The sequence below is a fragment of the Penicillium robsamsonii genome, assembly GCF_028829455.1.
Source record: "Penicillium robsamsonii strain IBT 29466 chromosome Unknown utg000003l_segment0_segment0, whole genome shotgun sequence".
In the NCBI taxonomy this organism is placed as follows: Eukaryota; Fungi; Ascomycota; class Eurotiomycetes; order Eurotiales; family Aspergillaceae; genus Penicillium; species Penicillium robsamsonii.
In genome coordinates this window covers 3476005-3489101 of record NW_026643221.1, presented here as the reverse complement: position 1 = coordinate 3489101, position 13097 = coordinate 3476005, and the positions used below count along the sequence as shown (strand labels likewise).

The window sequence follows — 13097 nt, the reverse complement described above, 5'->3', positions numbered from 1 at the left end:
TACATATGTTAGTAGCTTGAAGTGTATCCCAAACCCTTGATAGCTGTATGTGGCGAGGCTCATCCACGCCACCAAACATCTCACGTACCTATCATGCCATATATGAGCTGTTTTGTTCATCGCAGCGCTAAGACCAGACACAGGATGGGGCCCGTAGCGATGAAAATGAAAGCGCCAACACCTCAACGTACCCGGTGCTCTAATGGGCTGCACCGGATATATATCGACCACACACAAAAGGTATATAAACACAATAAAGTCATAACATCAATTTTACCCGACATTTAAACTAGCTTAGAGAGAAATATAAAAAAAAAAACAAGTGGGAATATGGTGAGCTAAAGCGAGTGTCTGATAAATCCTTGATATCACACTCTTACCTACTGTTGTACGTCCAGGGCTCGTAATAATGAAGTTTCGCAGACTCAATATACAATATCCATCGACCAAGAAACAAGCAAGTCTCCGTGGCGCAATTGGTTAGCGCGTCCGACTGTTAATCGGGAGGTTGGAAGTTCAAGCCTTCCCGGGGACGCTTATTCTTTTTTTGTGTTTTCGTGTTTTTGTGGGCCATTCGATTCCTAGATAGAATGCCAAAGGGCCGTGGACAAGCACCGCGTCCAAGTAAAGTGAATACCAGAACACATAGCATCAAAACGCAACAAAGCCGACCTCCTCGCTGATGAGGGCGCGCTTAGAAGCCTGGTTAGAGGTTCATCCACTGAAAACTCCGGATAGAGGGTAGGCAGGATTCGCCTGTGTTCCGACTGACGTTGAATACAACCATCTTATCTATCAAGGAAAATATTTGGACCAACTTAGGCGGCCATGTGTTGGAAACCACTCCATCGGCTAAGGCAACAAAGTCAACTAATAAGCTTGAAAAACAAGCTGTAGTGAATATTTCTCTTGGAACCGAAGATCATTTGAAGATAGAACTGCGACGGAAGATTTGTACGGCACAATTATCAGGCAAGCTTCGTTAAAAGTATTAAACATCGAAAGAGTTGTGCTAGTTTCCGACTGTATTGTAGTTATCAAGTTTCGGCATTAGTTAGTTAAAGCAGATGTTAGTTATATTAAACTTCCGCAGCGACCTAATATACCATACATACACATGTTCGATATCCAGAAGCCCGTGAACTTTAACCGATTAACCCGATCTTGCTCTAAAAGTGTTAATGGTCATCCCCTACTACGTGGTGTCTTCGTTTGCTTTAAGTGCTAGGTCTATCAGGTCACTATAAATTCAAGCTTCATGGACATGAAAGACCGATTTAACTGGCAGGAGCTTACAGATTTGATCAGCGAGGATTGAAACAAAATTTCCTCGCCTGGACAGCCTATAGTCTAGCTCAAACTTGCTCGACGGAGTGCCCCGCATGATCGTGACTCGCTTGTTATACGACATCCTCATTACTTGTACTACGCTTCCACGGGGGTCTCCTTGGTTTCCAACCTATATAGCAAGCCTATTTCAGCACCCAGGCCTGAACACCCGCTTGATACCAGACAGATTTCGATTTCTAAGACTACGTTCGTCCTGCAGTCCTGAAGTAGTAGGAACAGTATCTTAAGGAGGCACTACCACCTCAGGTCGTGGTAGTCAAGGGTGCCTAAGGCTTTGTCTTAATTGAAGTCTGTGGGCAAAATGGCGTTATGTTTGGCGAGCTTGTGGCGGGCCGTGGCTGACCTGTTGCAGGAATTGACTCGCTCGATATCGTATGTGTATCAAGTCCCGCTGCGTATACAGCTATGTTTCTCGTAGAAAGTGCTTGATCTTCTTCGGGGTGCTCGGGAGTGCCACCTAGCCAGCATGCCCTTCTAGTCTATGGGAGACGCGTCAATTGCCAAAGACTGTACTCCCTAACTACGATGGATCCGCTTTGGTTCAGTACTCAATTATTCCCCGCTACCAATGGCGGAGGATATTGAAGGCAAAGCATTTTGAGCTACTGGTATTCATATTCATGGACATTTGAACCCGAGCTCCAGTGTCATCCTATACCTGCTGATTTGGAATTAAACTCCAATCCTGTGGTAAAGACGTTTGATATGGATTATATCGCACCCACGCTTATGACCGACATCACGGACTGATTCTGTACCACGATCCATAATTTCATCGAGAATGTGACAGCATGTCTCAGCAAAATGGGACAAGGACCGATCGGAGGCTACACTCTGCCACTTCCATCCGGTAATGGACCCATTAAGGCACTAGAGACGGTGCCATTGGACGCCACGGAGTATGAGCAGATATTGAGCAAGCCTCAGTCCGTCTGGAAAACAATTACCAGCGAGAGTGACGGAGATGCACCTTTCTTCTCCCACTGGGTTAGTTCATAATTCTCTTCTATAAATGCTGCTCCTCGACTTGCGGCCCCACGGTTGATGGTTTACCGCTGCGAGTTTAGACAGGAGACGTGTCCTATATTGAAAGCATTTGGCTTTTATGCCACATCTCAGGTTTTGGTAATTTCTGAAGTATGCGTTACTTATCAGTCATAATCTATTTTCACATTGCTGATGATATGGTTGGCCAGTCCCCGCTAATATCCCAGGCAGCATCCCAGGCAGCATCGCGGGCAATATCGCTTTAGCCGCATCGGGCTCCAAACTCGACCCATAAGTATATCGTACTTAAATGCAGGAATCCCTCTTCAATTTCTATTATCGCAAAAAAATCCAACATTATTGCTCAAAATGACAGAGCCGAACCTCTCTCCTGCTTGTTTTACAAATTACAACCAGCAGACCCAAAGCAACCTATTCTGGCTCATTCCTCCAGAGATTCGCTATGAGATCTTTGCCTATACTTTAACAAGTGCTCCAGACACCACACAACCACCTGAGCAAGATGGATACTGCACCAGACCAGGATATGAGACCCGCCATCGGACCTACACAGAACTGCTCCGAACCTGCAAAAGACTATACATGGAGGCATGGTTCATGCCCTTTCTCTTTTCGGAACATGCATTTTGGATGGCCTCCTGGGAACGCTCTCCTGAGAAAATGATCACGGTGAAGAAGATGCAGGAAGGTTTAGATCTGATTCATGATCGACATGGAGAAGTGCAGGGTAGCCGTATTCGAGTATTTCCTCAGCTATACAGGCTTGAGAGCACCACAGACTTCGATGGAATATTTGCGATGCGTCATTTCCATCCCCAGTCTGTCACGATCACTATCCGTTACACCGACACCTGGTTTTGGGAACACAACGAGGAGTTGCACATCGAAGGAGCCTGGGGCAAACATCTAGTGCTGCCCTCTAGCGTCACCAAATTCTGTATCGACATTGAAAGCATCGAGCGACGCAAAGATGAAGTGGACTACATCGCAGGAGAAATGGCCGACGAATGGCGATTCCAGCGAGCCGATGGCACCAATATGCTCGCAGCCAAGGCTGATACTACGGTGTCCAGATGGACGGGAAGTTCCATGCTTGGGAAACGGCGCTGGTTGCGTGATGAGACGGCGCCTGGTCAGATTCGGTACTATTTTGCGACTGTAACGTGGCGGCCTTCGCAAGAGCCCTTGGATGCTCGGCGTTTGAATTCCCCTCTCCGGGTCAATTGGAGTCGCCCATTACTCCCGGTTCTTGGTTTTGAGTCTATCGAGGAATCGTATTTGGAAAGGGCCGGATTATCTTTAACAACTCCTATGGGCAAAGTGCTTTCTAGGTGCATCGCTGACGGGTATAGCGGTCACACTGATCAGATTGATCAGTATGTGTCCGAGGATGACTCTGAGGATGGCTCTGAGGATGGGGACTCCGACGAGGACTACGAAGACTCCGACTAGGAGGTTTCTCAGGTCTAATTTATTTTTGCTATATATCTCAATACAACTACAAGCTTCAATAAAAAGAATAGAGTACCATAACAAAACAAATGAACACGTGACCCACGCGTTGCTATCGAACCGATTCGGTCTGTTTTGATTCTCGACATCTCCATTCCCCGACTCAGCGCGACTCACAACCCACAATCTCCATGATTGTTCATTTACAATTACTCTCCATACATTAATTCCTGGTTTTTATTTCTCCTGGTTTTTACCAACGGCGCATTGTTTAGATCATGGCGGCAAGCGCGAGGGCGCAGAAGCCCGTCGGCTCAGCGCCATGGATTGCAGCAGAGAAGGAAAACATGGCTGAGCTAGTGGAACAAGAAATGGAAGAAGTGGAATACCCTGTCCGACACGAAATGGACTGGTTAAATGAACATATGACCGAGATCTTCTCCAAGGGCCAGACGTGAGTTGCGACCGCACACTATAATCTGTGCTTCAGTGCTGACAGTAACATAGAAACTTCGCGGACGTGTTCAAGACGCCGGGAAAGATGAGAGGCAAAACGCCTCGAACTGCTCGAAAGCGTATCCCTGAAGAGTCTCGAGTGGTGGGTTTCTCCATATCGAATTGATTTCAACAGTCCTTGTCTAATGTACCCTTGCAGCCCTTGAGCGAAATCTTCTCATCCGCCCAGAAACAATTAGAAAGCCAAGCAAACTCGAGCCCATTCATTCATCGTGTTGTTTCTAAGCCCGCTCCCGTGGCGGCATCGCCTGTGCCCCGCACCAAGACTGTGACGGAGCAAGCTTCGCAGCCCGAATACCCTGATCTCACCCAAAATCTGAACTCATTCCCCACATATAACACCGACTCTGGTTATCATGGCATGCCCGATGATGATGAAATGGTACTCCCTGACGTGCAACAAGAATCACAGGCTTCGACTCAGCCTTCTACCCAGCCTTTCGAACAAGACGAGCCCATGCATATGGATACCCAAGAGGTGGACATTTCGGCTAGTCAACAGACGAATGAAGAATCTTTCCACTCCGCACGGGAAGAGGTTCGCTCCCGCGGAGAGACCGTCGAGCCGAGCAAGAACCCAACCCCAACCCAGGAGCGAACAGCGCTTCCGGCCGAATCGGTTCCCAAAGAATCTGAGACCGAAATCATGTCGACTCCGACTAAGAAAACAAAATCCAAGTCAAATATCGAAATCTTGGAAACGCAACAGAATGAGGATCCTGAACCAAAGGAGAGTGATCCAGTTGTTTCAAACCCTAAGCCAACCCCAGAAAAGGCCCCGGTGGCCCCGGTATCCCTGGTAGCTCCACCTATCGAGACGCAAGAGCCTCACCCAGAGGACGAGGATATGGAAGATGTCGCCGAAGATGCTATGAAAGACGATACAGTTCTCGACAATCTTGATGATATCGGCTCTCCCTCGGATGGTTCTACCCCAGATCGACCATTCGCCCGAAAAAGCAGCCTGAGCTTCGCTACTCTCCCTGCACGGGAACCTTTGAAGACACGAACAAGCCATATTGACCTGGCAAAAATGAGTACTGCTGGGCGTCCTAGTTACTTTGGCAGGCAAACTGGCGGCCATAGGATTCCACAAGCTGCGGCAGAGGATAATGCAAGTTCTAGGGCACTAGAAATCGACAACGAGAAAGAACCAAGTGAAGAAGCGGATCCTGAGCAGGCTACCAGGATGCACAGCAAAAAGTCTACTCAGTCCTTGCATGACAGAATCAGCATGCTAGGCAAACTCCAGCCATCCCGACCCAGAAAGTCAATCCCATCCGCTTCTGGGCTACCAGCTGGTCAGGTTCCCTACCCAGATCTCCCAGCTTCCAAGGCTGAAACCAAGTTTGAAGCTTCGAACCAAGGGGCGTGTGAAACGCTAGCTCCAGAGCCCATGTCGGTAGACGATGATTGGATCAAGCCTCTAAGCTCTCCCCAAAAACCTGAGCTTTACAAGAGCAAAACCACTGATGCCATGGAGAAGCTTGCTGAATTCGAAAAGGCACGAGCAATCAACAAAAAGGATGCGTCGAAAACAGAGCCTGAACGTCCCAAATCATCTACCTCGATGTTCTCTTCGCCCCGACCGCACGGTCACCAACAAAGCGCGTCTTTGACTCACATCCCTGCTGATGCATCTACTACCCCAACGGGCTCGCCAAGGCGCTTTGACGGTCACATTAGTGCTTCGAAGCTGAAACTGCACTCGATTATGAAATCTGCCAAGGGCTTATTCTCAAGCACTGGCAACACACCACGGATGGAACACTCATCGCCTGAGCAGGCGCGCATTCAGCCAATTGCTGACACATTCACTAAAAACACCAAACATTTATCTCAGCCGATCCCTATCACCAGTCCTCAGCGTCCTGAAGGCCGCCGGACACGAAGCTCAACCGAGAAAGAAGAGAAACGGCGCCAGCACGAACGGAAAGAGCAGGAGCGCGAGGATCAAGAAGAAGAAGCGCGTGTTGAGAGGTCTCGGGAACAAGAAAGGCAAAGAGCTCTTCAACTCAAGGCCGCTCAAGACAAGTCGTCGGTCGAGCCAGAAGAGAGAGCCGGCTCAGCCGTGAACAAGACTTCCCAGTCACAGCGCCAACAATCGCGCGAACCTGAATCAGCTCAGGAGTCTAGCTCAAGATTTGCTATCCCTCAGCCGAAGCAAAATGACCGCCGTCCTCTCAAACCCACTCGCGAGCCCATGAAACGTCCAACGCCTCAGCCTATGTCAATTCGTCTTGGAAGTACCATGTCTCGTCAACAATTACCTGTCCCATCGTCTTCAAGTGGACGGGAGTCGAGTGTGTCCGTGACCGCCTCTGCCTCTGCCCCTACCACGAAACCAACTCTGAAAAAGAAGGGTAGCAATACATCCTTGAATACATCATCTTCTACAAGCAGCTTTAAGAGCTCTGTTTCCAGTCTAACACAAGCCCAGCGCAAGGCGCAGGCTGCCAGCGACCGCAAGAAGGAAGAACAAAAGCGTGAGCTAGAACGCAAACGTACTACCCAACAGCAACAGCAGGAAGAGACCCGTCGGCAAGAGATGAGAAGCCGTGCCGAAGCTGAACGGGAGCGACAGGCCGAAAGAGAACGTCAGGCTGAACGGGAGCGCCGCGAACGGTCGGCCCGGGAAGATCCAAACAAAGCAGCCCGTATGGAGGCGATCAAGAAGCGACAAGCAGAGAATGCTCGGAAACATGGGAGGCAAGGCAGCCAGCAGATAGTTAACGAGGTAAGCGCGTTTCAGTCGGGGGATTTTCATACCGCTAACAGTTTCCAGGGACCAATTCTACCGCACGAGCAGACGTATTCTCAGTCTTCTCAGCGAGGTGACTTGGGTGCTTCCCGCCCTCCTTCTCGCTTGGGTAGCTCAATTCAGCCATTTGGTAGCCGCAGCATCAACCCGCCCGCACCTAACCCTGCAAAACCGCCAAAGAGAGGCAACGATGAAACCAGCCAACGGCCAGCGCCGGCTAATCCTACTAACGTGCAGTCAACTGGCGAGTTCAAGCGGCGAAAGACAGAGGATGAGCACAACCCTATGCCGCCTATGCGCACAATGGCGCAGCCTATCCGTCAATCTAATATCAGAAAGGTTAGTAACACTGGATCCCACGTAATATCCTGACGAACAAACAATTGACTTCGGAAATGTATAAAGCCTTCTACCCTTGGCCGCGGACAGTCTTCCATGGCACCTCAGCCAGCCTCTTCCAGCTACAGAAATGCTCAACCTCAGCGACCCGCTCACCCGATAATCACATACACGAACGGCAAAATACCATTTGCGGAACCAAATCAAGCACCTCCTCCCAGTGCACACAAGGCTGCGCCCAGCTCCGCCCAGCGCCCACCAGCCAAGCCATCTCCGAAGTACCCCAATGGTGAAAATATCCACTTGCCGGAAATCAACACTGATAGTGAAGATGATGACGATTCTGACTCCGAGATGTTCCCTGTTCCTCCGTGGGCACAGGCGAAGGAGCTGGAGGGTCTTCTCCGGAAACAGGATGGTATGGAAGTTGACTCGATCTTCGGACCAATTGCACCATTCTCTCTTGAAGAGACCTTTAAGGCGGACAAGAAAATCAAGAAATACCGTGACCGCACCAGCAGTGCGAACTGGTCTGGACCCGATGGACTTACTCAAGAGGAGATTCGGAAGGATGTTGCCGAGCGACAGCGGTTGCGCCTCAATGGTGGTTGGAGCTTCAACACCTAGTGCTCGGCAGGGTGAATTTTTCTTTCTTGGGTTGTAACTCGATCTGTACATTGAACAGCGACGGCTTCTTTCGGGTTATGGATTTGGTGGTGGGCATGGATATGTCGGTGTTATGGGTGTATAATCTACCTCATGGCGTTATTTTGTATGATTCTTGTGGTCACTTTTGTTTATGGTCTTAGACAGCAGCTGCATATTTGCATCCATCGGTGCATTGGGTTAATGAATTGTTATTTTGGCCTACATTGGATATTCTTTGGCATTATGTTTCTAGTGTCACATGGGTGGGATAGGGCTTTCGGAATTAGGCTAGATGTTTTTTTGGTCTCATGTAGCATAATAGTGGGCCATATTATATCAACCAGCATCATTGGTCTAGTGGTAGAATTCGTCGTTGCCATCGACGAGGCCCGTGTTCGATTCACGGATGATGCACATTCTTTTTTTGGTCTTGGTTATCTTTTGAGGCTTCTAATTAGTTCCTTTTTAAATGAACCTACTTGTTTCTTTTGGCTACTTCTTCTCGCGAACCTGTTCTGTATTATCGGTCATATGGTTGGTTTTTTGTCACATTTGAGTAGAAATATATATAATACATAATTATGACAACCGCTTCATCCTTTCTACCTAACCTATCGCCAGGCAGGTCTAGGTACAAAAGAACCTGAAAACGTAGAAAAAACAAATAAAAAATAGTACTTTATTACCCACAGTCCAGAGGGTAGGTGCCTGACATGGTTGTTGACGTACAGCCACATGCACAGTTAGACATCTACCACGAAGATCGGGACACACTCCAGAGCTCCTCGCTTCCAAAAGAAAGAGGTATTATATCTGGTGGGCCAACCAGATACAGAGCAGGATTAGGGCTGTAAATGAGACCGATCAAAGACTTTATTAATGATCACTAGAAAAGGAAAATGACCTCACCCTAGCAGAGCATAACCATTTGACAGTCCAGCTTATAAATAATCAACTTGGTTCTACACAACCCTACTTCAACTTTAAGGAAGCGAAAGAATAAATGGCACATGTGCATTGTTTATGATTTTATACTCGGCCGGTACTCGGCCACATGAGATGGGAATGACAAACATAGAAAAAAAAAGAAGGCAAATACGAACCCCAGTCCAAACCCCACGCCCCTGGCAGCGCCGAGAAAAATATAATACAAGATTCTCTAGCCCCTACGCAGTAAATGTCGACATTGAGCCGGAATTTACTGCATATCCGGCTCGATATCACTAACTCCTTCCTCGGCAGCCTCATCCATGGCATCGGGGTTGAGATTGACAGCGTCGGGTGCCACACCGACTTGAGTTTCGTAGGAGATGGTGCGCCAGCCAGATGCAGTGGTGAGGTCCTTGACATATTCGGACATGGGGAACTGTTAAAATGTCAGGATGCGGTTCAAATTTTATTTCTTGGTGAACAAGTGCAGTGGGAGAGACTCACGTAATGATCATTCTTCTTCATGGTAACAACCCATGGAACGTTGTCAAAGGTCACGGCGCGAATACGGAAGTATTCGTTATCAGGGATTTTGCGGACTTCCCGAATAAAGCTGTCCAGGTCTGGAGTCGAGACGCTGTTGACAGCAGTGAGGAAGTTAGTGGGTGCAAGACCGTAGTGGTAAGCGGGGGAACCACGGCTCTGAAGACTGGTGTTAGCAGTGCATTTAAATAGACGTAACTGAGGGATCGAAACTCACTCTCGCGCTCACGTAGATCTCGCTGTGAACCTTGGAGATCTGTTGGCGAACAGCATGGTGGGGCTTCTGTAGAACAGCACCACAGAAGGCAAGGGCCCGATCTGTCTCAATATCACGAGTTGGCACGGTGGGAACGCGAATGCGCACTTCCTCGCCATTGCGGATGACCAACGCATCCAGGAATTCCTTTTCATACATGACATCCAACTCTGAAACGCGGGTGATGAGCTGGTCATCCAGCGTGAGAATAATGTCGGCTTCTTGGAAGCTGGTACTAGCGTCGGGGACGACGCCTGCAGGAGGGCTGTCAACTTTGCGCACCATGAACAACTGGTGTCGCGACGGGTTGGCTTCGGTGACCTTGTTAATCCACTCCTGCGAGACGCCCATGATGCGAGCCTGGCTCATCTGTACAACATAGCTTTCCATGTTCAGGATTCGCAACGTTGGGACCTCTCCTTGCTGGATCTTGGAAGTGACGGGAAGCAGGTATGGGGTGGCAAGGCCGAGGTGGTATTCGACATCCTTGTGAGAGCTTGCAGAGCGCTCACCGAGGTAGTTTAGCCACAAGGCCTGCACCACACCGTCTTCGCCGACGAGTACGCCGTTTGAACATTGTGCACTGAGTCCAGTATCCACGGTCACAGCGTCTAGGTTGATTGCACGGTAACGGGGGGCAGCTGCATTGGCGGGGATCGACACAGTTGTGATATCAGTGACAGTGGTTTTGGCCACGACGATGCGGTAGTTTTGGTTAAAGCCGACAAATATGGTATCTTGGCCTTGCTTGATATAGTTCGTGCTGAGCTGGGCGCTCTTGACCGGAGCCTTGACGAGACTAGGGTCATATTGGATGATGCTGTAGTTCTGAAGCGGATGCAGGAAGACAACCTTAGCACTGACAATAATTGAGTCGGCCACAGTGATGTTGATGTCGCAAAGGTCATAGGGGACAATGGCTCGTGATACCACCACTAGACCCTTATCAGCATCGATGACCAGGCCAAACCCAGTCTTCTTTGCTTGCGGGTATCCATCCAGCTTCAGTGGCATTATGCACGATACACGCACGAAGCTACGGACAATCTCTGCTGCAGCAGGTTGGCTGATACCGTCTAACTGGATAAAATTGGCCTCTCTTGGGACAGGAGGCTCAGCAGGAATAGGATCGGCGAGATCAGAGAAATCCCAGAGACCAGACTCGTCGTTACGGACAGCCATCCGCATCTTGGGATGCCAGTGACGGTCAACGTAGATGATGCTAGTTCCTTTCGTGTGGAGGTCGCGAATATGACGGTAGGAGATCACCACGCGAGTGCGATCGGGAATGTTCTTCATGACCTCTACGAATTCATCGAGGTTACGGATGGGCCGCTTGTCAATTGAATCAATGATCCACCCTGCCACGGTATTCTCCAGCTTGAAGGAGCCTGCCGACTCGCAGACATAGACTCCGCGAGTGGCAATGGCATAGAGACGTGACTGCTGGTACGACAAATCATGGAAGCTGGCGCCAGCAACTGTCACGAAGCGATCGGGAGTGATATCATGGAGATTACCCACTTGACACTCGACCTCAACATCTTGACCGCCTCTCTGAACCAGCAACTTGACAGATTCACCGACACTCGAGTCTAGGATATCGTCGAGACGAACAAACTGTGTGAGGAGCTCTCCATTCACCTTGATAAGCACGTCTCCCTCTAACAACTTACCATCTGCGGGTCCCTCTGGAAGGATGATCTCGGCCGCAAGCATGTTCGTTTCAGTAGGTGCTGCAGCACGAATAGTAGCTTCCCACTCCGGAGTCAGACCAAGACGGCGACACTCGTCGAAAGGCCTCAAGACCCACTGTGTTTGAATTGTACCACGAGTGACAGGCCGACCTCGACGAATACACTCTAGTGCACGAAGCGGGCGGTCCAGCGGCAAAAAGTAGTCTGTCGCAGCACCGTCAGCTCGACCACCAGCCTGCAAAGCAACTGCATGGCCAGCAAGATTGACCACAGGACTTCCAGAACTACCACCACTAGCCGCAGCTGCGGCCTGGATGTAGTTTGTGTTGAAATCACAGTAGCCCTCTCCATATTCAGGCGCATTGCGGTCCAGTCGACTGATCACACCGGACAAAATGCTCAGCTTTTCTCCAGCATCGTTACCCACGACACGAATTTCTGTGCCCACTCGCGCTCCATCTGGCTGGAGCTTAAGCTCAGTCACTGCCATATATCGGATTTTCGCGGGGTCGAACTTTAAGATACCGAAATCATGAACGGGATCGCGGTATACAGGCTGGACATCGCACTGTGATTTAGCAATTTGTTAGTAACCAGACAAGGGATTTGACCAAACCATAGCGCAGGATCGACTTACTTCCTCGTGATTGTCAAATATACAGTATCCCCAGAAAGGACCAGCACCAACAACGTGGCGATTGGTCAATATGTAGCCGCGCTCTGCATCCACCACGAAACCGGTTGCTTGACTGGACATGGAGAGCTCTGTATCGAACGAACAGGTCTGACAGAAGTGAATAGAGACGGCGCATTTCACGACCTTCTCGATGGTAGCCTGCCATTCAGGTGAATCCGCTGTGGCGGGGATGACAGCTGGCGAAGGAGCTTCATCTATATCCTCCTCGATCTCATAGACGGTTCCGTTGGAAGGCGTTGCGTCGTCGGGAGTCAATATCGCGGGTCCAGGTCTGAGTTGCTTGTTTGGATGCTCGGAAGTATTGGCCGCCGTGCTGCGCTTTCGCTTTGAGCCCATCTCGCCCTTGACATCCATAGTGAGGGTATCTGAGGCCTGGGGGTATAGACGCGGTTTTAGGTGGTTGGCAAGAGACGAAATCGTCCGGGAGCCTCTTGAGGCTAACGGGGCAGCAAAGAATGAGGTATAGGACGATTGGAACAGCTGAAGATGCGGACGATGCGGAGTTAAGGAATGTGACGCAGATGACCGATCAGCGGCTGGAGACAAAGGAGTGCAGGTTTGGTTTGAAGCTTGATAAGATGATAAAGACGAGATGGCGGGAATTCGCAAGCTCCTTCTGCATACAACCGACAGAGAACAATACATCCACTAAACAATTGGGGGAAAATGTGTACGCGCCTTGATCTCCAGGCAAAACGTCCACCCTCCATCACAGGTCTTAAAGGCGGCGAAGTATTAATGCCATATGATTGGCGGAGAGCTTTAACTGGCACGTGATGACTTACGGGCGACGTGAGGCGCCACTTTCACATCTCAGAATTACTGCCGGCAAAAAACCTAGACTATTTACCAATACTTGTACATGTCTATTATCTTCTATAAGTTCTGACAGGTCAGAGT

The 13097-nt window shown here is 49.5% G+C and overlaps 4 protein-coding genes across 4 annotated transcripts; 3 read left to right on the top strand and 1 right to left on the bottom strand.

Moving 5' to 3' along the window:
* Window positions 1–2154: 2154 nt before the first annotated feature.
* N7447_006040 (uncharacterized protein) lies at window positions 2155–2349 on the top strand (the record flags this gene model as incomplete). Its single annotated transcript, XM_057230302.1, has 1 exon — window positions 2155–2349. One exon carries the CDS (start codon window positions 2155–2157, stop codon window positions 2347–2349), a length of 195 nt encoding a protein of 64 aa, XP_057085392.1.
* Window positions 2350–2706: 357 nt separating this feature from the next.
* On the top strand, window positions 2707–3810 carry N7447_006039 (uncharacterized protein; the record flags this gene model as incomplete). Its single annotated transcript, XM_057230301.1, has 1 exon — window positions 2707–3810. One exon carries the CDS (start codon window positions 2707–2709, stop codon window positions 3808–3810), a length of 1104 nt encoding a protein of 367 aa, XP_057085391.1.
* Window positions 3811–4088: 278 nt separating this feature from the next.
* Window positions 4089–8053, top strand: N7447_006038 (uncharacterized protein; the record flags this gene model as incomplete). Its single annotated transcript, XM_057230300.1, has 5 exons — window positions 4089–4264; window positions 4318–4408; window positions 4466–7063; window positions 7112–7426; window positions 7493–8053. The coding sequence occupies 5 exons, from the start codon at window positions 4089–4091 to the stop codon at window positions 8051–8053; spliced, it is 3741 nt and encodes a 1246-aa protein (XP_057085390.1).
* Window positions 8054–9272: 1219 nt separating this feature from the next.
* On the bottom strand, window positions 9273–12842 carry N7447_006037 (putative nuclear serine protease HtrA2/Nma111; the record flags this gene model as incomplete). Its single annotated transcript, XM_057230299.1, has 4 exons — window positions 9273–9440; window positions 9509–9706; window positions 9765–12068; window positions 12138–12842. 4 exons carry the CDS (start codon window positions 12840–12842, stop codon window positions 9273–9275), a joined length of 3375 nt encoding a protein of 1124 aa, XP_057085389.1.
* Between the last annotated feature and the right edge of the window lie 255 nt (window positions 12843–13097).